The 24,466-nt window shown below is 41.4% G+C and overlaps 2 protein-coding genes across 2 annotated transcripts in view; one reads left to right on the top strand and one right to left on the bottom strand.

Annotated features, from left to right (window-relative positions):
• Window positions 1–9: 9 nt before the first annotated feature.
• On the top strand, window positions 10–13,484 carry PCARE (photoreceptor cilium actin regulator). The gene is made up of 3 exons (XM_035563663.2): window positions 10–146; window positions 2,157–8,518; window positions 10,881–13,484. The coding sequence occupies exons 2-3, from the start codon at window positions 4,767–4,769 to the stop codon at window positions 11,008–11,010; spliced, it is 3,882 nt and encodes a 1,293-aa protein (XP_035419556.1). The 5' UTR covers window positions 10–146; window positions 2,157–4,766; the 3' UTR covers window positions 11,011–13,484.
• Window positions 13,485–22,584: 9,100 nt separating this feature from the next.
• Window positions 22,585–24,466, bottom strand: part of TOGARAM2 (TOG array regulator of axonemal microtubules 2) — a 33,009-nt gene continuing 31,127 nt past the window's right edge. The window contains exon 19 of the mRNA XM_035558701.1: window positions 22,585–22,841. Within this exon, the coding sequence (XP_035414594.1) occupies window positions 22,585–22,841 (257 nt within the window). The remainder of the gene's footprint in view (window positions 22,842–24,466) is intronic.

The raw sequence follows: 24,466 nt of genomic DNA on the forward strand, positions 1-24,466 counted from the left end.
CCCCGCTCCGCCCCGCCGAGCCGACAATGCGCAGTGGCAGCGGCGGGGCCTGCCAGGGCTTGTCCGCGGGCGGGAGGCGAGGCGCGGAGACGGGCAGTGGGGAGCCTCCCGGGTCCCCGCCTGAGGCGCTGGCAGGGGTGATTCAGGTAATGACAGAGCAGTCACAGAGCGCGTATGACGGGCCAAGTGTCATGTCTCACTCAGAAACGGCCTGCACTGGAGCAGGGGTAGCTTGCTAGCACAGACATGCATGGCTCTTGTTTGGCCTAGGTGAGGATAGGCCTGGAAACCGTCCAGGGCAACACAGACGACATATCCATCAGCTTATCCACCAGCTTAATACTCGGTACCTGCCCGTGTTCACCGAACGCTAGTAAGAGAGCAGTGATCACCAGTTATGAAAAATGAGGGGAAAATTAAAGGCAATCAAACTGTAGATCAGACAGCTTGGGTCTGCAGACACTTAGGGAACTAATCCTGATGCTCCACGCTGTTTCACAAGGTAAAATTTGGGTTAGAGAGGTGTAGCCAGGAAGAGACTATGGGTGGCAAAGAGAGAAGGGAAAGTGCTGCTTAAATGACAATTTGTCAAGTCTTCATCAAATAGAAACTTGCTTTCCTTGAACTGCTCCACAAGCACAAACCTGCTTCCACTTGTGAGAACTGATGTGAACTATGAAAAATGAACTATTTTAATTAAAAATCCAAACCACAGCATTGTGTGAGCCTTTACAAAGGTGATTAATTCTATCCCAGCCAAAACCATGACACTGTTATATAAAAAAAATAAATCAGGTTTATTTCAGAGGAAAAGAGCTCTTTAAAGTTGTTATCACTTAAGCTCTTCATAATCTCTCAATGAGCAGAAACTCAGTTTTCCTCAGAAGTCAAACACAAATACAAACCTTAATTTTTTAAGACCTGATGTGAGCAATTATGCACATTCGCCTTTTAAATCCTGCAAACTTGCAAAGGATAGCAGCCCTACATTGTCTTTTTTGCTTGCTTCCATAATTTTTAGGCTTACATTACTTGTTTCACACTGAAACTTCATGCTGAAATTTCAGAGTTTCTATCAATCAATTCTCCCATCATCCAGCCCTAAAATCCATCCCATGGTTACCACACTGACAACATCTCTGGAGCCTGTCTACCACACATGTCCATCAAGGTTCAGGCCTCATTCTTGCCTTTGGTAGGGCCCTTAACAGTTCTACTAGTCCCACTCCCACTTTCAGACTAGTCTGTTTTTTATCATCCAGCGCACCAGACATTTCTGGCAGGGTTTAAGAATATTTAAGCTGTTCCCTTCAAGAGTGCTATGTGACCAGGCAGCTTGCTTAAAATGAAAATACTGCCAGATTTAACAGTAGGAAGAAAATATATGAAAGGAAGAACAAAAGCCTTTTAAACAATTTCTTGCTTCTTCCCTAGGCTCTGTTCCTCAAACACAGTTTTGTGTTCATCTGGGACACTTGTCAAATTGTTCAACTCAGCAAGTTCACAGATAACAATGTAGGCTCAAACATGAGAAATGTTTTCCTTTTGATATGGGTTCAGTAAACAGTAGCGTTGTAAACCAAAATATGATTTCATAAACAACATATGACAATTCGTCTCATTCCTTTACTCTCAAAATATTTGCTTGTCATTCTCCTATCAATATTCTCTTCTACTGCTGTTTTTACTTGGTTTACCTAAATTACCATCTCTTTTGTTACATGACCACGAGGCAACGAACATTTTCTTTTGCATTATCCATGAGGTAAAGCATGTTTTTTTTGAAGTGCCTCAAACTTTCAAAGCAATATATAACTATTTAGGAACAAGAATATTAATGACAAAAATGCAGTTTCATAAGTGGTTGGAAATAGGTGCAAAGTTTCTTCTCTCACAGAAGCTAAAAAATTTGACACAACATAAATTAGTTATATTCCATATACATGCAAACTATAATTAAAGTTAGGACAAAACATATGCCTCGTTAAAACATTTTTTCTAGGACCCAGGATCTCTATTCAAGAATAAATAAATAAATAATGAACTGAACATAAGTTAATATTTACTAATGTTAATATCAATTGTGAAATAATAAATACATAAGAATCATAAACCAGTGTCTTATGTTTTTTGACCTATGTATATGTTGCCTGCAGATGTTAATACATGGCCTGAAAATAACTAGGAAAAAAAAAAAGCGACATGACGCTAAAAAAAAAAGGAAAAAGTGAAGAAAAAGACCTTTCCAAAAACAACAACCCACATGAGGCTAATTCCCAGTAGAGATGATGGAACTGTTGGAGCTGCTCTTCAAAGTCACAAGAGTACTTTATACAACAAATACTCAGCAAGCTATGTAAAGAGGTCTCTCAACTCACTGGAAACAGAAGAGATATACTAAAGCTAGTTGATTGATCTATTGTGATTTCCTTGACTTATTGTGGAGGGCTACAACGTTCTGACCTTTAGGATCACTAGGATGAAGCAGCTGCCTACAGCTGCCCCGTTTCTCCATTCTGAACACATTAGATATGTGCCTAAAAGGGAATGCAAGCGATCTGGGACTACTGTGTACAAACCACATCATGCTGGGATGCAGAAGCAGCTGGAGCGTGAGCTACATGACTTGCAAGAAGCGGAGTCAAGAAGTAATTACCTGATGTTTTCCAGAAAAGCTTACAGGGAAATGACCATGACATCACATACATTAAGTACAATTTATGTGTTCCAGAAAAAATACTGTAGAGAAAACAGATAGGATTTTAAAAATTTTCTTTGGAGTCACTGGCATGCCTTCTCCCTTGTAAATCAAGGTAAGTTTGCTGCTCATGTTGAACAGAACAAATGAAAACAGCAAGGCTACAGAGAATAATGACTTTCCATGAAGACATTCTGCTACTACAGTCCAGCTCCAACAAATGAATCATGTAAGCAGGTCATTCAAGTCTGAAAACATTTTATAGGCTTGGCAGCATAAAAAGATTTTGGGGAACTGGATGAGATACCTGCAATCACAGAGAAATCACATTGCTAGAGAGAAGTAGTAGGCTTCTCTCCAGTGTTAAGATAGCCACTGTTTTCTGTAACCTTTTCTGACACTGAGAAACAGATACCTTCAGTAGAAAAGCTACATCTGGAAAACAAAAGGTGAACCCATCCAATGTGAGTAACGAAGAGGGAACTTGGTGGCAATTGCTATTGTCATCCCCATCCACATACTGCCCTTCATAAATAAATACTTGGAAAATATAAGTATCTTCTGCTTCATCACAGTATTCCATTTCCTGCTTTGAGTTCTTTAATTTCTCTTTCAGACTGGGATTATTCTGGGGTTTGTTTTCCCAAGTAAGAGAAATAGCAAGTGATAACAGAAATAATGAAAGGAACAATTCTTTCATGGCCGTAGAAGTGGTTTGAAGAACTTTTTGGTTTTGTTCTTTAGAAATGGGTCTATTTTTTTTTAGCTTTTTTTCCTTAGAGTTTTAACACTTGAAGTCTTGCCATCAAGAGAACTAGGCCCTGGCAGATGACAATGAAATAAAGGCAAGCAAGTCACTTTTCTGACTGCAAAGAACATGTTAACACTTTATCCCAAGAAACTCAGAAAGGAAAACCCTTTTTTTTGTTATTTTGAGATTTGTTATCTTATAGGAAACTGGATGATTTTTTGTGGCCCTAACCCATATTTTTGAAAGTCTAAAGTCGTCCATTCAGCCTGTGATTTGACTTCTTTCCCAAATTAAGACAGGTGAACTGAACGCTGAGCACTGTGGAAAGTTTAACTAACAGCATTTACAATGACAACAAGATAGTAGGTTTTTTTTGTTTGTTTTTCTTTTTTTTTTTTTAATACTGAAATTCTACAGTTTAGATGCACTAGAGGTAGACACCGTCTTAACCACATATGCAAAACTTATCCTTGAAAGTTCAGCTTTCAAGTTGGGAAGCTATCTGAAGAGAAAAATACCTTCCAAGAATGATCATCTGATGGGGAAAAAATCAAAATCATCTTTGGAAATCTTAGAAGGACTTAGAAGTAAACAGCTTGTCACTTGCAAGTAGGGGAAAATTGATGAAGACCATCAAGGCAGAAGCACAACGAGTATCTCTAACCCATTTGATTCCATGTCTTATATTCTCCAGCTGGTACACACTCCGTCAAGATCACCTTTTCCTTGGTTAAGCAGTACTGAGTGGTATTCACACACCTGTTCAAGTAGCTCCCCTTCAAAAAGGCTTCAAAATACAGTCTCTTTCTTTAGATCTCTACATTCAATTACGTTACGGTTTTGCAACAAGGGAAAAAAGGAGGGGCAGGTACCAAGTCCTCTTGCCTCCCAATATAGCACAGAAAAAAAATCTTCAACATGGGTGCTGACTGGCTGGTGCCTGCTTACCGTAATGAGCTTAAAGTCTTATTTGTAGTGGACATCTGTCAATACAGAAGTGAGGCATTCAGGTCCTCTTAATCCATTAGCTCTAAATCCAGCAGAGCTTTCACACTCCTTTTTTGAATCAAAGAAGAAAACCTGAGTGGAAACATACAATGGAACAGCACAGCTTCAAGACCAGATCCTGGACAGTAAGCACGTGAAATTTCAAGGCAAACAATAAGGAAAGACAGCAAAACTGGAATTGTGATGGAAAACTTGTGAGGAAAAGGACAGTCTGCAGTTCAGGATGAGAAAGTGAGTTTAATTCTTTGTTTTATTTTCCCTGGTTCATCTGGATTTTTAATCAGAAATACAGTCAAAGACAGAGAAAGGATGGGCTGCACACCATCTCACAGCGAGATTGTTAATACTCTTGCAAGAAATGGTTTTAAGGCTTTGAATAAACCTAAAGGTATTTTGCGTATTGATCCAGCAGATAAAGGAATCCCACTGCTAGTTAAAGGTTCATCTTGCTACAATATTGATGAATTCTACCAATACAAAATTCAGAGGAACAGCTGCCTGAGAGAAACTGAGGAGAAACTGTCCGAGCAGGACAAAAGTGATTATTTGCAGTTTTCTTCCAAATCTCATTCAGATCCTCACATTTCCAGGGAAGACAACATAATTGAGAAAAAAGCCACAGAGGCTGAAGTTATGTCCAAATTCATTGAGTCTCAAAAACACATCATTGAGGCTGTACAGATCAGAAAGCAAAGCTCTTGTGAATCAGAAGCATCAGCTTCCATTTGTGATAATAAGAATGAAAGCAATACCAAGCAAATCCTAAAGAAAGGAAGGAAGCCAAAAAGTCATAAATTAGCTAAGCAAGGTCGACCTAGCAAAATTAAAAAAAAATCAATTTTGTCCCCATGCGAGATAGAGAAAAAGGTAGATTTCCCAGAACTGCTTGTTAAGGCTCATCAGAATGCATATGCCTACTTAAATCCAAACCTCTCCAAGTATGAAGCTATACTTCATATGGCCAACCAGGCTGCCCAAACTCAGCTCTTCCTACAACAGATGGTAAGCTTCCTCATGCTTCGCTTTGATGAAATCAACCAGCTCTTGGAAGAAATTGCTAATGATGGGGAAAATCTTCTCAAAGATGCGGGTAGATATCTGGCATGGCCATCAGGAAAAGATGATTTGAAGGAGCACCCTGATCTTCTGCAACAACTACTTCAGTACACAATCAATAAAATGCAGTTAGTGAGTGGAACACTGGCCTCTGTCACCTCCGACGCCCTGCAGGAAACCTGCAGCTACCTGCAGTCTGCTGCAAGCAACTTGGAAGGAAAACTGAAAGCAAAGCAGAGCTATGATGAGCGCCTGTTTCGGGCGGTAAGGCTGCTTGAAGCCTCAAGCATGGGAAGCTCTCAGTCCCATGGTGATGATAGGACTCTCTATTCTGAGGATAGTGGCATTGGCGTGGACAGTGAGTCCCTCAAAGACTTCAGTCCTTTCAGCCAGCTTGGAGCACAAGCAAGCTGTGAGTCCTGTGCACATGGCCTTATGTCCCAAAACCACACCAGAACAATGGAGCACATGCATAATGGAGCAATGTCACCAGGCACAGCCACATCCCATGGCTGTGCACTTGAATGGCATTTTAAAGATACATTTTATTCATCTCTATGGAGCAGAGAAGAAACTTCTTGTCAGGGTGAAGTACCAGAAGGTATTTCCGCCGCGGCAAAATATGCAAACCTGAGCAAAAGCCACTCCAGTAACTCCTTCCAGTCTGATTCTACTCAGGAAGGTGAACATTTTGAATCAACAGATTTTCCTTCAGATGATGATGAAGGGAGCACCCTGGGGGAGGATGATGACAATACAAGTTTATCAGAAATGGGTAAGGATGCCCTGCCAAAGAGGCCCCAGTCTTCACCTGCAGTCACTGATAACACACAAAGACAGTTGTCCACCAAAAGGACAGAGAATGCGGAGACAGAGGAAATGATTCTGAAGATGAAAGATGCCATCAGTGAAAAAATCAAGTTTGTCCCAGCTAAATCTGGGTGTAAAGAATGGGTGGAGGATGAGAGCGGAACAGCAATCCTAACAGCAAGGCCCAGTACAGCAATGGGAAGGCAGAAGGCCTCTGGGAAACAACGACGGTCCAGATCGGAGGAGTCCCTCAGAAGCCAGGCAGAGGACCCAACCCTCCTAGAGCTTCAGAGAACTCAAAAGGAGCTCAGCAAAAGGCTAGAAATGTTTTATGGAAAGATGGATACAGATAACAACCAAGAGCCTCGGAAACTGAGAAAAACACGTTACTTGCAGGATGAGCAAATTACATCTAGGTCCTCTAGCAAACTTAAGGCATGCCTCTCAAAAAATTTCAGCATCCTGCCTAACCAGGATAAAGTCCCTTTGTACATGGTTGATCAAAATCCTGCCAATCAGCTGGATGAAAAGAGATGCAAGAAGCCTGTCAGAGCTACTGTGCCCACCCAGGAGACATCGGGGAGCAAAGACGACAAGACTTCTGGAACACAAATACTCAGTGGCAGCAGTTGTGCCCCCCGCCAATCTGTCAAAAAGCTCATTGAAACATTCAGTCCGACTGATGATCTTGAAAAAGCCACACCTTTAAGATCTTTAGGGCCAATTAAGTGCATCAGAAAATTTGGACTTCCAGTCATCCCACCCTCCATTCCATTTCAGAGAGGGTTGGTGCCTTTAAATATTAAGCATCGTATTTCACCAGTAGAAGACACAAGCCTTTCAAACACCAGTGGAGTTTGTTCTAACTTTCCAAATGCCTTTCCTCCTGTACCAGCTGCAGAATTAAATGCAGAAACTGATGTAGACACTGAGAACCTGCCACCACCACCCCCTGAAATGTTAATGGACACTTCTGAATTCTCTGAGCCTGAAGAAACAGCAAGAATAGGAGAAAACTCTTTGGAAGATGCCAAAAAGCCTGCCAAAACAGAATTTCATGCTACTAAGAGAGCACAAGTTTCCCCGAAAATGAAAGCCTCCCTCCAGTCCATTGACTTATTACCAAGTAAAAGCATCAGCCCCAGCGCAGTTGCTAACAAAGTTTCAAGGAATAGCGGACCCAGGGACGAGAAACTGCAGATATACTCTCTGGAGCTGAACCCTACCAACATGCACATCCCTAGCCAGGAGGAGATATTAGCAACCCAGAGAAAAGAAGCTGCAGATTTGTACAAGCAAACACATAAAATTATTCCTCTTCAAAATCCCAGTGGGGTTTCAAAACCATATGACAGTAGCTCAGAGAGCAAAGAGCCCAATTCACCTGCTACTTCAGTGCCATATCAGAAGCATGGTTCTCCCGACTCACTGAGGAGAAATGAAAAATGTTCATCATTCAACAGGAGGGTCTCCCCAGCAAGAACGCCCCCTTCTTCTCCACCAACTGAGAAACAGCTTTTCAGCCCTCCAGTACACCACAGACGTGCTCTGCAGGCTTTAAGCAGCCAGCAGCTGAGCTCACCCACCATGCAGAGGAAACCCAGTCCCCCTGCCAGCCCCAGGGCGCCCAGCCCACCCCGGGGGCCCAGCCCACCCCTACAGAAGAAGCTGCCCTCTCCACCAGCCCAGCGGAAACTGCTCAGCCCTCCTGCGGAGCACAAGCAAAGTTCACCAACACCACACCGGCTGCCAGGCTCCCCAGTCTACCGCCGAGAAGCAAGCCCCATTCCATTCCTCACTGCCCCATCCCCACCAACCTCCCCATCCCGCTCCTACAGGGGATCAAAAGCTGGTCTGGATGCTGGGGATGAGTACCAGCCTGCTTCCTCCAAGAAGGGCAGCAATGTACATTCAATATTTTGCCCAGCCACTTCTTCCTTATTTGAAGCAAGACCTCCACCAGCACCCAGCAAACCCACAGTGGAAGTCACCAAACAGCCTGAAGCTTCACCACCTTCCCAAAAGAGCAGTCTGCTACTCCAGCAGCCTGTAGACCGAACCAGAAAGCTGTCTCTGAGCGCTGCCAATCCTCAGCCGTTTGTGAGGAGAAGCTTCTCTGACCGCAGACCAGGGGTTCGGTTTTATCTTCCAGCTCCCGTAACAGCTGGCAGTGAACCTGCTCTTAACCAAGCAAGGTAAGAAACTTTCTACTTTACGTCAAGAAGCAGAAGTATTGCACTGCGTTGGCTTTCTAAACTAGTAGTGGGAATTTATTGCCGTTAAGAAATACCCCAGAAAAGTTCCCTGTTCCTGCACAGAACTGATGGCTGGAGAAAGATAACATCATCTTGCCCCAGATTTCAGTTAACTTCCCACAGCTTGCTCTAGCTTTACACTTCATCCAGAGAAAATTCGGTGTTGGTTTCATGCTACTGAACTTCCTTTGTTTGGGGGCTAAGGACATCCATTTTCAATTCTTGAAAGCTATGAAATAGCCTTCAGGTTATAAATATATTTAAACAACCATGAGAAGATAGGCCAGGGTGTCTTTCCTAACATCAGCCTCTAAGCCTGTCAACTATTCAATACAAATCTGTGTTAAAATATTTCAGATCAGCTGGCAAGAATGATGGACAGATAATGGCATGGATCTGTATGGACATTATAGCTTGAAACTTGGAGCTTGTCAGCTTTCAGATGCTAATTTCAAGTCTAGTGCACCATACTTTGAGTTTATTGGATGGTTTATTAATTGTGCAAGGCTTACTCTGCTCTGCAATTCATTCAGCTAACAGAGGAAAATTTAAAAGTAACTCCCTAGATGTTATATTCCTAAAACTCCTCATTCTGGCAATGTTTACATCTGGTCTCAAATTTGCAAGCTATTCCCACCCAACTGTTAGTCTCTTTTCCTTCATTCCTTTTCTTGCTCTTCCTCTCCTCTCCAAGTTTAAGCCTCTGTGTCTGTTATTTGTGTGTGTGTGTGTGTGTGTGTCATTAGCAGCTTCAAGCACTAGGTGGGGGTGGGGGGGGGGAGGAGGAGGAAGACACATGCAAACCTGCAATAGGGTCAGACTTCATAGTAAAAGAGTTTGGTAATCAGTGAGTTAGCTACTTTCTCCCATGCTTCTGAAAACTCTGGGATATTTGCCTACATTTTTTCCATGCCCAATTAAAACATCCATTTTCTGAGAACAGATTACTAAATACAGTTTTCCAGGAGCTTGTAAAAGTAACATTCCAGGAAGTCATCACGCAGCAGAATTCCCTTTCCCACCCACCCCATTTTAGCAGCAACACCAAAAGAACAAGCAACTTCTATCTCATTTTGGTAGCTAGCATTGACAGGCATTAAATGCCATTGTTATGTGCACTGCCTAGAAGGCAAGAAGTGCTCCTTTCCCAAGTACATCTGCTGCCCATCCTATGCTGTGTGGAATATCAGGACTTAAAACATCACTAGCCTTAGCTAGAGCTGGAGTTTCAGCTTTTGTATTTGGACAAGAGATTCATTTTAAGGTTTCCATTCCTAAGTTCAACAACTAATTGAACAAATCAAGTATAACAGCTGGTTCCAGTTGGACAGCCTATGGTTGTTAGTTACTGAACTAACTATGGAAGTTAGTTACTGACCTAATTTTGCTGTTTTCTAAGCTTGGTCATTTGACAGGAGTCAACAGCTACTAGCATATTATCGGGGCATAGCATGTGAAATTATCCTGCTTATAGAAATCCTGTGAATCTGTAATAGGATTTCTGTGTATGCAGTTTAACTGAAAATAATATTTCATTGAGGCTGCTAATCTTCCAAGAGGTAGAGCAGAGATAAAAGATTAAATGCTATTGCCATTAAGATATTGTTCAAGAAGGCAAGGGATTTGGTTAATTGAATCAGCCCACAGCAAGTAGTCAAAGTGAGACCTCCTATACTTAGGGGACATTTGAATCTGGATTAGAGTTTCATGACTGGTCATGTATCACAAATATCTTCATCCAGCAGCACAAATCATGGAAGTCCTAGTAACCAGAACAGGAACTTAACAGCTTGTCTATAATCAAAAGATAATTCAGTTTAGCATGGTTTCTGTGTATCAGTTCTCCTGTCTGCAGTGTGGCAGATTTATACCACCAGAACACATATCCTATTGTCATGTTAACATACTCAAATGTCACTGTAAAAATACTAAGCGGATGCATAACAGAGTTAAGACCTTTACTCCAGCTGAGTCTGGATTTGGAACAAGACTTTTCACTCAAATCTCTCTCCATCCACAAGTGAACTCAGATTTGTACTGATCTCCCGTTAAACATCTTAAATATTTTCTTCCCAAGAGAGATTTGGGAAGGGAGAGTACAGCATATCTGGCATCACAAAAGAGGGAACATGGAGAAAAACATCTGGATAGTGTGTATAAAGACCACATACACAGAAGGAGACACTGAGTTACCTAGTACTTTGCAGGATTTGTGCTTCATGGGTTAATGTAGTCTTACCATCATTGTTTTAAAAAGTCACCATTCATAAGCTTCTTAACTTAACTCTCTTCCCTTCTGCAGTGTGGAGGAGAGCCCTGGAAAAGCAGGTGACTGTTGGAGCAACCCTTGTGCCCCTGAAATCAAGGAGTCCAACAGATCCGCTTCCCACCCTGAGCTCTACATTGTGGGCCAGGGGCTGCAGAGGGACTGACAGCAGAAATGTTTGGGCAGACAGAGGCACAAGCAGAGGAAACAGCTTTACCCAAGCCTCCAAAACACAATTTATTCACAAGGAAGCATTGCATCTAAAAACACAAACTGCTACCAACAGTCTGAGGAAATATCAGTAGCCAGCTGCTTCTCCTTTTGATTGTGTTTTAGGGTTTAATTCAAAGTTTTACAATTAGCAACAGAAATACTTTCCAGTTCTGCAAGTCTGAGGCAAATTGATTCCACGAAGGCAGGACCTGAAGCCAAGTCCTTTGTTTCACCGTTTAGCTAAAGGAGTTTAAAAACTTTCAGAAATGATCATGATTTGACATGTCATTTATTCAGGAGGCATCACAGCTTTGGTTGTGTAAAAAAGTGACTGATGTGACCTTTCCCTGGGTAAAATCCTGGACCAATTGTATTCTATTGCAAAAATACAAAGAAAGCAAAACCACAACTTCACACTAGGTATTTATGAGTATGGAGGGAAAGAAAAAGGTCAAATACAAGTTAAAACAAAAAATAACCCTTTTTTTAAAAGGAATAAAGGAATCAAATTACGGATATTATTACCTCAAAAAGGCTTTGATCTTCTAAAACACCTTTGATTATCATGTAATCTCATCATCTCTGGTTCCAAAGATACAAGGCTTAATCCTGATTAGAGTAGTTTTGTAAGAGCCCAATCAAACAGCATTATAAATCCAGAGGCAGCTAAGGACATGTTGAGAGAGAGAGAGAGAAACCTCTCCTCTAGCACAGAGAATCCTGTTTTCCCAGGAAGACATTTATGTTCTTTCTGATTTATGCAGTTTGAAGGGATTTATTGTAATTTCTAGACAGATTCTTGCTAATGAAAACACAAGGTACTGAAAATTGGTTAATCTTAGGCTGTTACAGCACTCATTAAAATAGTTTCAGAATTTACTGAATCTTGCTCACAGAACTAGTTTATCATCAGAATTAAGATGCAATTTTTTAATTAATTTAATTTGATGTGTTTTCATATGCAACTTTAGTATAGAACAAGATGCAGAAAATGAGCTATTTCTAGTTGTGTTCTGATGGGAATAGTTATAGTTTTTTCCCACAGTTTTCATGATGACAGCGCTTCATCTTCACACAGAATTTTTAACCCTTCCTGCCCATGATCGGGGAACTGAGGCTTGCCTTATGCTGTACAAGGGACCCCTTTGGATACTGAACTCCTGAGTTTTATTGTATTGCCTTAATCACAACCATCCTTCTTCAATAAGCTCAGTGCCATTTTATGCCACACACACACAAGAAAATCTTAATTATGGTATTTACAGTGAGGTATTGAATATAAAGAAGTAAATTGCAGCAGATAGATGCTTTGGATCTCTGAGGGTTGCAAGCTTGAGGTGACAAAGTAGCCATACCCATAGCATACAGATAGATTTCAACAGATCCACCTTGTAATCACGAAGACAGATGCGCCATCACCTGTTAAATTGGGAAATCACCAAGAGATATGGCAAAGATCATCAGCAGGGCAAAGTGCAAGCCAGTCTTCCCACTCATCAGAAATGGAGTCCTATCCAATCTGCATTAAAAATACAAATTCATTTTGTATGCATTTTTTGGGTTTTTCTGTTGTGCTGGCAGTAACCACTCAGAATAGCAATAAACAAGAAACACGACAACAGAAAAACAGCACTTTGCATGCCTAAATATAGCTTTGAAGATGAAAATACAAGAGTGGGAGGACAGCTTCTCTTCAGTTAGTACAATCGTTTTCTCTCTTTATGAGTAAATGGTGAAATTTCTCAGCATCTATGATGGACGGTAACTGAGAAGTATTTACACCCCCCAAGCACCAAATTCTTCTGTGGTGTAAGAGCTACATCAGCACACAGAAAAACACTTCGGCAATCAAGCTGGAAACTTGCTCACATGTGCTGGCTGGACATGAAGTCAGCCAAAGCAACTTTCCCTGAAAAACAGGCTCCCCTGAAGACGCCTCACATCAGCCAGCATCCTCGTACAGCATCTCTCCCAGCTTTGACTAAGGGCTATGTCATCAGGACACTCATCACAAAATCAATCACCTAATCCCACCTAAACACTGCAGCTGCTGAAGAATTCTAATGCTACCCTAAGGATGTTGCAGCAAACTTAGCATTATATTCAAGAAACAGAGCTTCCTTCAGTAGTAATCTACAAGAATGCATCACAAACTCATGACTACATGTAGCTAAGAGATTCTCTTCAGTACAGTTAACGTACAGGACTCTTGCAAAATTCTTCAATTTGAGTTGCAAGCATGCGGTTAAGAGCAACTAATGTAGGAAATCACAGTTTAGCTGGTCACTTTGAAATTATTTTTTTCTAAAGTTTTTTTTGGACATTTCCATTTTTCATTAATCCAAAATTTCTGAAATATGGTTGTTTTTAAGATCATACTCAACTTCAAGAATTATTTTTCACTGATGTAAATAAATCGGAGTTTTTATACCCAAGTTGTGTTTGATCTCCCTTATGTTCTGTATGCAGCTACCTTAAGTCTTAGACCAACGTTATACTACTGATTCCTTACTTAGTCACTAACTAGTGCCCCCTCCTATATAAAGTCCATTTGCTCGCTTCCTCCCCACCTCAGTAAAAGCTTATCTTGTTTTGTGTTTTACTGGGACATCAATTAAATTAAGTTGTGTTTCCATTAAGCGAATATGTATTTTTGTGCCACAAAATCCAGCCTGTGCCACAAAATCCAGGACACTGACAGAGCAAAACAGATGTCAGCTGCACTTCCACCTTCACTTGTTCTGATTTAAGCTTGAGCTACCAGGCAATTTTGTACTCTGTTCACAGTTGCTATGTACAAACACAGCGACATTGAGCGTGGAGTTGTGGTTTCATCCCTAGGGGTTAAAGCCAGAGCACACATTGTGCTTTGGAGTCTTATTGCAGAAGGGCTGAGCACACTGTGAAGCAGTATCAGTTTTCCAGCCAGAGATTCAAAGCTGCAAAACCAGCAACTAAGAGTTCTGTGCTACACTTTATCTGCAGACCTTTAACAAGCTGGCAGTTGCCCTTGCTTCCATTGGCACTGCTCAAACCTGAAACCTTTAAGGGAGTTGCCATTCCATGCTCTCAGTATCTGAGGGTGACCCAAAAGCACTACACTGACTCCAGTTACTTTATTTGACTTCAAGAGATACACCAGATATTAGCAATATAACTGAGAATACTGTGCATTTTACCAATAAAAACAACATATTGCAGAGTTTTCACTGCCACACTTCTTAACATCCAAAACATTTTATAATCATTGATGGAGTTCTATTATTAAGAAAGATATTCTGAGAATTATGCCCTTTGCTATAGGAATGAAAGAAATCACAACACAGAGAGGAAGTAACTTGTTCTTACTCTGTCATGTATCATCACTATCTGAAAGAGTGGACTATCTGGATTATCTGAAAATCTGGTGCAAAGATCCCAAGTCTGCATTTCTCCCCACTACCCCTTTTGGATGAATAATGAAAATACTAATGATAAAAAATGGATGTGCTGATACAGCCAGTAAGTACTCAGTACCACGGTACTGCTTGGGATCTTTGCACCAGATTTGCAGATAATACAATATACAGTTGTGAAGATTCTGTAAGTATCTTGCACAGCAAGAGCAAAATCTCCATTTGAAGTTCATGCCTGCAACATGCATCTATACGTGCTGCAGTCATGATGGCATTAAGTTTATCTGATGTGGAAGGATTAACAAATTGTTAAGCTAGAAGAATTTATTTTCAGATGTTGACAGTTCCTTAGTGAGGAGACATGACAGTTAATATTCAGCAGGGAAAGACGATCATGACCCACGACCACATTATCCCTCTGATCCCATTTACATACATCTCATGTATGTCTGCTGTTGGGAGGAATGGATTGAAAGTGGAAGATCAGTAAGAAGGATGGGGTGAGAACTGAAGGTTGGTAAGGATGACTGTAAATACAGTCAAGTGAGCTTGAAGCTAGGAATGTTTAAAGCCTTGAGAGTTGTAATGTAGGAAAACACATGCATCTTACCTATTGCTATTTATCTTCTGCATGCTTGATGAGTAGAACATCTGTGTAGAGATAACATAGGTGTTTGGTAGACTTGGAGGTGCCCTATTGGACATGCTTGAGCTACCTTCCTTAGTACGGAGAAGGCTGAAGCACAGTGAAGATCAAAGCATGGTGGTAAACCACACCTGTGCGAACCCTTGGAAAGCAGGTGTAAACAGAAGGTCAGCAATCTTCTAGCATAGACTGAGCTTAGCAGTGCCTGCATCCCCCCACTTGTGTGCCTCTGCCTGAGTGTTACTTCAGGGATCCCCCAGTTAGCAAGGTAACAAAAATAAATATACTCTGCATTTTCTGCTGTCTGCCTGTGCTGACTCACACATTGGCGTAGTCAGCAGGATCCAGAAACAGCCATGCCATGGCTAGCAAAAAAATTGGGAACTGGGGGGGGCACAACAGTGACTCCCTGCAGTCTGGGATGGCCCAGTACTGAGTGCTGGACCACCTTGGCGACTTTATTAGCTACATTAACTCTATCAGAAGAATGGCCTGAAATAGATGGCAGGGGCAGTGGTTACCCCTCAGATGACTATGCATGAATTGCCATGGAAAGCAGCATCAAAGTATTCTCACAAGCTAGGGTAGACTGGGATGGCTATTAGGTACCAGTCGTAGAGCTCCTGACCAAGTTGTATCATTACGGAGTAAAATGAGGGAGTTAGAAGAAGACAGAATATTACAAGACACAAAGGTGATTGTGCAAGAAATAATTACTACTCATGGCGAGGCAGTGTAAGGCACTATAGAGTAGCTGATGGTGTGTATTGCTAACAAAGGTGCAGATATGGGAAAAGTGAGGTTTCAGTTTCCCAAGTTTGTGCTCTTATAGAGTCCTCTGTCTCCAAGGTTGAGTTTGAGCCAGATTTAGAAGGTAGGAAGGTGGTAGGAGCACTACCCCTCATACAAATAAGGGAGCAGCAGGAGCAGGCAGAAGGAGGTTGAGTGAATACAGGCTGAGTGATGAGTGGATTGAGAGCAGGACAGCAGCTCTGAAGATAAAGACTTGGGGGTGTTGGTTGATGAGGAGCTCAACACAAGCCAGCAATGTGTGCTTGCAGACCAGAAAGCCAATTGTATCCTGGGCTGCAACAACAACAAAAAAAAGAGGGTGATTCTCCTCGTCTCTCTCTCATGAGACGTTACTGCATTAAGTTTTGGGACCCCTAATAAAAGAAAGACATGGACCTATTATAGCGAGTCCACAGGAGGGCCACAAGGATGGTAAGAGAGCTGGAACACCCAGTATGAAGATTAGGCTTAGAGATTTGGGGTTGTTCAGCCTGGAGAAGAGAAAGCTCTGGAGAGACCTTACAGCAGCCTTCCAATACCTAAAGGTACTTCTCTGGTACTGCCCAGAGAAGTTGTGGATGCCCCATCACTGGAGGTGTTCAAGGCCAGGTTAGATAAGGCTTTGAACAACCTAGTCTAGTGGGAGGTGTCCCTGCCCATGGCAGAGGTTTGGAATTAGACGGCATTTAAGGTCCCATCCAACCCAAATAATTCCATGATTCTAAATTTATTAATGGGTGGAAAAGGTTTAGTAAACCCTATATGCTCAATTACAAATATCAAGAATCTTGATGGGCAGGATATTACTTGTACCTACACTATATCGATGGTTGCGTGCAGCAGTTCTAACAACATATGCAGATCTTGCCGAATTAGTGTAGCGTCTCAGAAAACGGTCTGCAATGAAAGAAGGTATTAGTTGAGTGTGGCTTATGAGGATGGCTCATGCATTAATTACAGGATCCAATCCAGACAGGTTAGCAGTAATGAGAATTATCAAAACGCAGCTTTTGAGGGGGGTGCCTCCTTCACTGAAACCTTTGAATATAACAGCTGTCAAAAGTGCTACTGGTAATGGAGGTGCCCTACCAAATACCTTGAGGGAAATTGGAGCTATAATTTTGGGACCATCTGTGCAGGTGGAGGACAAAGGAAAGGCACCAAAACCGAAAGGAGTTATTTCCTGGACTTAGGAATTGCATTGGATCCATAGCTGAGCTAACATACACGGACACACAAAAGAGATTTTGTCCTTCAGAAAGCCTAATTAACACATCACACATATATTTTCTTCTGTAACATCAGAAACTGGCAACCATGCAGAAATTGCTGTCAAAATGTTAGGGTTTGCATTAGCCTGTAAAGTATTTTTCCCTCAGGCAGAGAATTAATGGCAGCTACAAATTAAAATGTAAGTTTAAAAGATTCAAATGATTATGAAATGAAACTTAAATATTTTTTAAAAGGCAGTGCCATCAATAATTGCATGGTCCACCAAGAGTCTGAGCTGCATCCAGAAGTGCTTGTTCCAGCCACAGAGGAATTTGTTACACTGTGCAGCACTGGCCCATGGCAATAAGTTATCACATGGCCCTCTGCTGAATGGTTGCTCTGGCTTCAGTATAAATATAGCTCATGTCAGATGAAGTCCCTGTTGACTGGAGAAAGAGAAACAGCACAGACATTTTTATAAAGGGTAGAAACAAGGACCCGAGGAACTACAGACTGGTCAGCCTCACTACCATGCCTGGGAACATCATGGAACACATCCTCCTGGAAACCACATTAAGGCATAGGGAAGACAGGGAGGTGACAACATGGCTTCAGCAAAGGCAAATCATGCCTGACCTATTAGCCTTCTATGATGGAGTGAGTTCTGTAAGGCCTTTGATCCAGTCCCACACAACATCTTTGTCTCCAAATTGGAGAGAGATGGATCTGAAGGGTGGACTGTTCACAGGACAAGGAATTGGCTGGATAGCCACCTCCAGGGAGTTGAGGTCAATGGCTCAATGTTCAGATGGAGATCAGTGATGAGAGATGTTCAAGGCCAGGATGGACGAGGCCCTGGGCAACCTGTTCTAGTGGGTGGCATCCCTGCCTATGGCAGGAGGTTGGAAATAGATGATCTTTGAAGGTCCTTTCCAACCCAAACTATTCTATGATAAATTTGAGTAACCCTTCTCACCTTTGTTGGCCTCATGGTCAACTCACCCTCCTGCAAGCAAGTCATAAACAACACTATTTGACTGCTGTTCCAGGTAAATATGCATATATATGCCTTTTGAAAAGCAGTGTCTCTTTTCCTTATAAAAGATATTTTATTTTCCTAATTATAAAACAAGATAGAAGACAGCAATGAACCAGAAATAACTCAAATTGTGAATATACAAAACTTTGTAATTTAGGCCAATTTTTCTTTGTTCAAACCTTCTGTGAGTACAGAATACATACAGTTAGAAAATTTATTCTATACAGGACTTTCTCCACATACACCATGTCCCAAATATATTAAAAAGTGATGCCATTGGAACACTAAATAATATATAGCAGCAGCAGGTGGCACAAAGAAGCCTTGGCAAAAGAGGAAAGAGAGGAGCAGCAGGAAGAGAATATGGTGGGTCAAATTTTTTCCTTATTGGAATTGCAGTAAGGAAGAACTATGAGTCTGAAAAAGAAAATCTTCCTATGTGTGAAATGTGAACTACTGTCAGCCCTGGTATGGGCATACTGTCACCACTATTTTCAATGGAATTATTAGTTGCAGGATCAATGGGGAATGAAACAACAGTACCTGCCAGCAGTTGCCAGATTGCACAATGAGATCCCACAGCTGCAAGGGCAGCCTGCAAAAGGTCCAGCCTCGAAGGGCACTTACCAGAGCAATTGGGCTGATTTAGCTGGAAGGCAGCTGTCTCCTGAGAAAACAAAAGCATCTCTTGTTGTTTGTTTGCACTGAGTGATGCTGAAAACAAAGAGCTGCCAGAACAAGACAGCAGCCAAAGAAAGAGATCTTAATATTGGCACAATTATATCCATATGGAAGTCATCTTATTAGTATAGCCAATTTTCCTTCTTGTACTGAAACATGCTTACCATTCAAGTATTTGCACTGACAAAAGTACATCAGCTCTAAGCAGCTTTATAGCCTATATTGTGTACACTAACAGCATACAGAGAGGAGAAGAAACATGCAAAATAACACATACAGACATGAGTGCATAAGGGTGCATACTCCTGTATATGAAGCTACAGCAGCAGCAATCAAATCACATGCAACATCAAATTTCAGGCTGTGCCTGAGAGCCTAGGCATGACTGCAGTCACCTGGGCATGGCCACTTGGCACATATGTCCTGGAAAGCAGCAGATAACGACAAACTTGCACATCCTGCAGCCTTCACGGCAGCCTCCAAAGCAGAGTTTTACTTCCCATTCCCAAATGCAGCAAAGGTGAAATGTGCTAAACAGCTGTGAGAAGGACAGCCTTCATTTATCTGGAGTACAGCTATTAGTACAGAGATTTTACAAGCTGTTTTACCACAGCCAATTGCATTTGAAAACTATTTGGGAGCTTTTAAGGATACACAGGGGCAGTTCACTGGCTCAATACATTTTTTTTTTTTTCCAGCTACAGATACCAAGGCAGAGGGGAGGCTTAAAGGTTCAGGTCAACTCTAATTTTAACTAGATAGTTTTCCCTCCTCTGCTTATATCAAAGGCTTTATTACGGTATCATAATTCAGTGTCAGCTGGCAGGGATTTGTTAGCAATGCCAGTGCTTTTATTCCCACCATCAGTATTTATCAAGGATGAAAATAGCCACCTCAGTGCAGTCCCTCTCCCTCCACTCGATAGAAGGACTCGGCAGCTGGCTCCCAAGCCCACCTTTAACCTTTACAAGGGCAAATTCTGCCAGAATCATCTTAGTTACACTCCATGATACAGCAGCATCTCTGCAAAAGCACTATCTACCCAGTGTGTAGGGGAACATGAGCTTTCTTCAGTCCTTCATGGTAGAAGTCACGTTACCCCTTCTCTCCCACCTTCCCTTAATGACAACAACTCTTACCTTCAGCAAGCAGGAGACTATCTGTGACAGCCAGCATCTTTCTTGGGGCTCTGCCAGGTTGTATGATAGAGTAAGCTAATGTACAAAACTGCTGTACATATCTTTTGCTGTACTAATCTACCTGGGATAGCCGCTGCACTGCACATTAAACACAACGATCAAATGAATTAAACTGGCCATGTAAGTGCAGCTTGCAGTCTCCTTTCTGGTGAGATTTCTGGAACAAAATAATAGTAAGTTAAAAACATATATTTATTTATTTTTTACTAGTTCTAGAAGAAGGTCTAACACTGCCCTGAGTTTTGGTCCTACCTTCCAAAAACCTTAATAGCTTCATAATAACTTACCATATGCGCACCTGTGCAAGCATGTGGTAGAAGAGCTCACCTGAGCTGACTTAACATGTACAAATTAACCCTTGCTCCTCTGTTCTCACTGCACACTGTCACTTGGTCAGCTAAATCTGATTTCTCTGTGGTGGGAGTGGCCATGTCATGGGGAAACTGTCTCGGCTGGAGAGTTAAAAAACAAAACAAAACAAAACAAACAAACAAGCAAAAACACTTAGACAGAAAATAGGTACCAGTAGGCAATGCTTTATTCTCATCAACTGTGGGGAACAGCATGCATGAAAGCAAAACTCAAGGCCAACAGAGAGTTAAGAAAAAAGTTACATGGGTTACTTCTTAAACATACTTTGCAAGACCTACACCTAAAACACATAAAAAGCAGGCTCTGGGAGGCTTCATTTGAGGTGTGTAAAAGCCTTTTTCTCCCAAGTGCAGAAACTCCTCCCCACATCCCCAAGAGCCAAAGCACAGTTGAAGTAAAAATAAACATCTTTTATTCAGCCCAGCTAAAACAGCCTGTGTAGAGCAGCATGTAAAGGGCTCCAGAGGGACAAATGTGCAGAGGGAAACTGCAAGAGCAACTTTGGAGGTAGAGAAAGCAAAAACAGGAAGCCCCCTAGAGATATCACCTGCTAAAAATAAAAAATACTACCTTTTAAAATAGACCTCAGACAGTAGCCAACTTCAGGTGCTTAATGAAGTGACACAGTTCCAGATCTGCTTTTTAAACTCAGCCGCCTTCTAACATGCATCATTCACTTCTAGCACTTCAGTGCATACTTGTACTCTGCAGAACCCTGACACACCTGCAAAAATCCTGCGCACTATCATGTCATTCCTGTCTCTGGTGAACCATTAGAAAAAACTCTAAGAATACCAAACTCCAAAATACTCTGACATATATCCAAGAACTGTGGCTTCCACCAGGCTCTGCAGGATCTCCAGACACACCAGGGTTTCAGAGCCAGGTCCCTAGGCTAGATCATATGCCACGTCTCTTCAGAAATGAGTTCCTGACCACCCCATGCTACCAAAAGTTAGGAGTTAAAAACAAAACACAACAAACAACAGCAAAAGAAACACCCTAAAAGAGTCAATTAAATAGTTTCACCACTTCAGTACTGTACTGAAAAGAAAAAGTGTTTCTGTAAGAGGTGACCCAATGCAACATCATCTAGCCAGCTGGAGTCCTGTATAGCTTTAGACATACTAAACAGGTGCAGCAAATAAATGTAAAACCCCAAGACTTTTGGGATGGACAGATCTCCCTGCAGTATTCTTTGGCTTCCCAACCTCAGGCAAGGTCCTTGTAACTGTCAAGAGCCTGCCAAGGCTCTTGTAAACTTCCATAGCCCCGTTGTGCCTCACACCTTATATATGTATGAGGCAAACCTTAATTTCTTGAAAGACAGATTATTTTTTTAATTTGTCTTTTTAGACATTGAGAAAATGTATATATTAAAAAAGAAAAACTTGGCTTTATTTGTTCCACAGTGCCCACCCACAGCTTACCTCTCTCCAACCTCTGTAGGATGCCCTCAGCCCACTTGCTGCCCTCTGTGTATCACCTGCCACCCCCTCCAAGGGGGCACAGCCCCCTGCTTCATGGCCCCTCTCCTGCACCTCCCCAAGGGTGTCCCAAGGTGCTTGGAGGCACTCAGACAGCACTTGTCACCTCTCCATATCAGCCCATTGCATGGGGAAGCAAAGGGGACTAAAGACAAGAGGTGTTCCCTAAAATAGGAGGGAAAATTCAGCAAACCTAGAAAGATTTCAGAGAGAAATCTCAGGTACCTTCAGTACTTGTCCTGGCACTGGAGGTCTGAGCTTGACCTGGACGTCTCTTTTGCTGCTGGTGCAGTGGCAGCTACAACATTTAATCCTGCAGCCCACATGTTTTCAAAGCACATGTCTTACATTATAAGTAAATATACATATAAGCACATCTCTTACTTTCCAAGTATTTATATAAATATATTATTTTCCTTTTTACAGTTACAAATGGCATTTACACATGGGATTTTATTTTTTCATACCTATATAAGCTTCATGGGGAAGAAAATAAAACTTTTGAAGAATACTTCCTTTTAAAAAATAAAAATAAAAAAAAACTTACATCAAAATATACTATGTACATCTGTAGCTATAAACTCTGTAGGGTAAATCTGGTGCTTTAAAACCAGAACAAAACCAATGCCAGGGGTTCCACCCTCCTCTCCACATGCCCCATGCAGTGCCTTACTGCCACCTGCATGGAATGCACCAAGCCTTCTTCACCAGACATCCAGATCCAAAACATGCCAGAGGTTTTTCACCACGTGCTGAGGCTGGCCAGCGGCGTGCTCCTTGAGGCTGGATCCCATCTCTTGGTAGAGGCTCTTTGCAAGCTTGGTGACTGCAGCCCTGACATTGCTGCTCCGGCCAGGCAGGACCCCATTTCCGATCATGTTGCTCAGGAAGTACCAGAGCACGGGCAAGGTGTAGCGCTCAACCATGTGGGCTTTCCGGGGATAAACAGATGCCACGAGTACTGCCAGGCAAGAGAGACAAGTTTCTTAACATCTTAACGCAAACAAGTTCTTACCTTTATTTTTGGTTCTTTGAGGGCTTTTCCAGTTAATACCAGCAAGCACAAATAGCCCCAATGATCCAGAAACAGGCAGCAGTGGCTGATCATACACTGAACAGAATAACTGACCTCTGAGGACCTTAATTTCTACAAATCAATGGCTTTGTGTCCAAGATAGACTTAGTAAAGTGCATCATATACATTTTGTAAATTGTTTCATTAATTATTTGTGTATTACAAATGACAAAAATGTCAAACCTCTTTTTATTTCCATTAAGAAGTCATCTAAAGAAGCTGTAAAAGATTTTGAAATGCAGCTTAGAGAAATAATTGAAAATTTTCTAATAAAAAGGATGATTACTTTTTCTGTGATCTTTGATAAAAAATGTCATGAGTCTAATCTGGCAGTTCCCTTTTGCTCAGTGGCACACAGCAAATGGCAGTAATATACCACATTTCAGAACTCCAGACCCCAAAAATGTGTGATGCTTGACAGTGTTATTAGAAACATCAGTGAATAACTGATATCTCTGGCAGAATGTTCTGATTTGAGCTTTTTCCCTCATACTTGGTGGCCTCTAATGAACACCTATTTCCAGCTTCAAGATGTCTAAGGTAATAACCTATACCCCATTGCCATGGCATTTGAGCATCTGACAACTTTAATGGCATTTATCTACACAGAGTTTCCTGAAAGAGGGAAATAGAGACAGAAACTGTTTCATAGGGGGCTGAAATTGAACTAAAAAACAAGCATTCCCTCTTACTCTGTGAAATCTGTTCTCAGCCCATTTTCTGAACTGAACTATATTAAATACAAACAAAAATTTACTACCAACAGGCTCCTTGCATGGCAGATTTTGCTGAGAGATCAAAATCTGAAATGGTCTGGAGACACAGTTCTTATTTTCTGTTCTGTGGAAACATTATGCAGTAACCATTTATTATTATGCAGGGGAAGGACCACCATTTTCTCTAAGCTGCTCATCCAGCATCAGTCATCAACATTTAAACAGATGCTGAAAGTACCTAAGAACAGTTCTGGTAAGCAGAACAGGGTTATTACACCTGTTTTAAAATGGAATTTAATTTGAGTTTAAGTGCTATTAAATACAGCAGTCACTATGGAGTTTCAGACGAGAATGTCTGTTCCCACAAAGTCCCAGACAGAACATCTGCTCTCTCCAAAATAGTCCAAATTAATGTTCAAATGCTTTATTTGAAAAAGGGATCAAAATAACTGTAAAATTAAATTATATTATTATGGAGATTTACTTTATTCAAACTATCTTTAAAGGCCCTTTTTAATTTGCTATGGCTAAACATGTCCTTTTGAGATTCATAATGAAACAGCAAAGTGTATTAAACCTTGGATTAAAAGATGCTGGCATAATTCGCAGTGGCTTTAGCCCTAATTAAAGCAAGGCTATAAATAGTTTTCTCTAATATTTATAGAGATTGAATTTTTTTTTCATTCCTTGGCTATCGCCACTCATAGTAAGCTACTATTATAAATCAATTGTCAGCTGCATTTTTAATGTGTAGGACACCACTGATATGAAATAGACTGTTTATACAGTCTGAAA

The sequence above is a fragment of the Cygnus atratus genome, chromosome 3 (genome assembly GCF_013377495.2).
Source record: "Cygnus atratus isolate AKBS03 ecotype Queensland, Australia chromosome 3, CAtr_DNAZoo_HiC_assembly, whole genome shotgun sequence".
Classification (NCBI taxonomy): domain Eukaryota; kingdom Metazoa; phylum Chordata; class Aves; order Anseriformes; family Anatidae; genus Cygnus; species Cygnus atratus.

Coding starts and splice junctions, on each gene's coding strand:
- PCARE (XM_035563663.2), top strand. CDS start 4,767: ATGGGCTGCACACCATCTCACAGCGAGATTGTTAATACTCTTGCAAGA. Junction 8,519..10,880: donor CCTGCTCTTAACCAAGCAAG/GTAAGAAACTTT, acceptor TCCCTTCTGCAG/TGTGGAGGAGAGCCCTGGAA.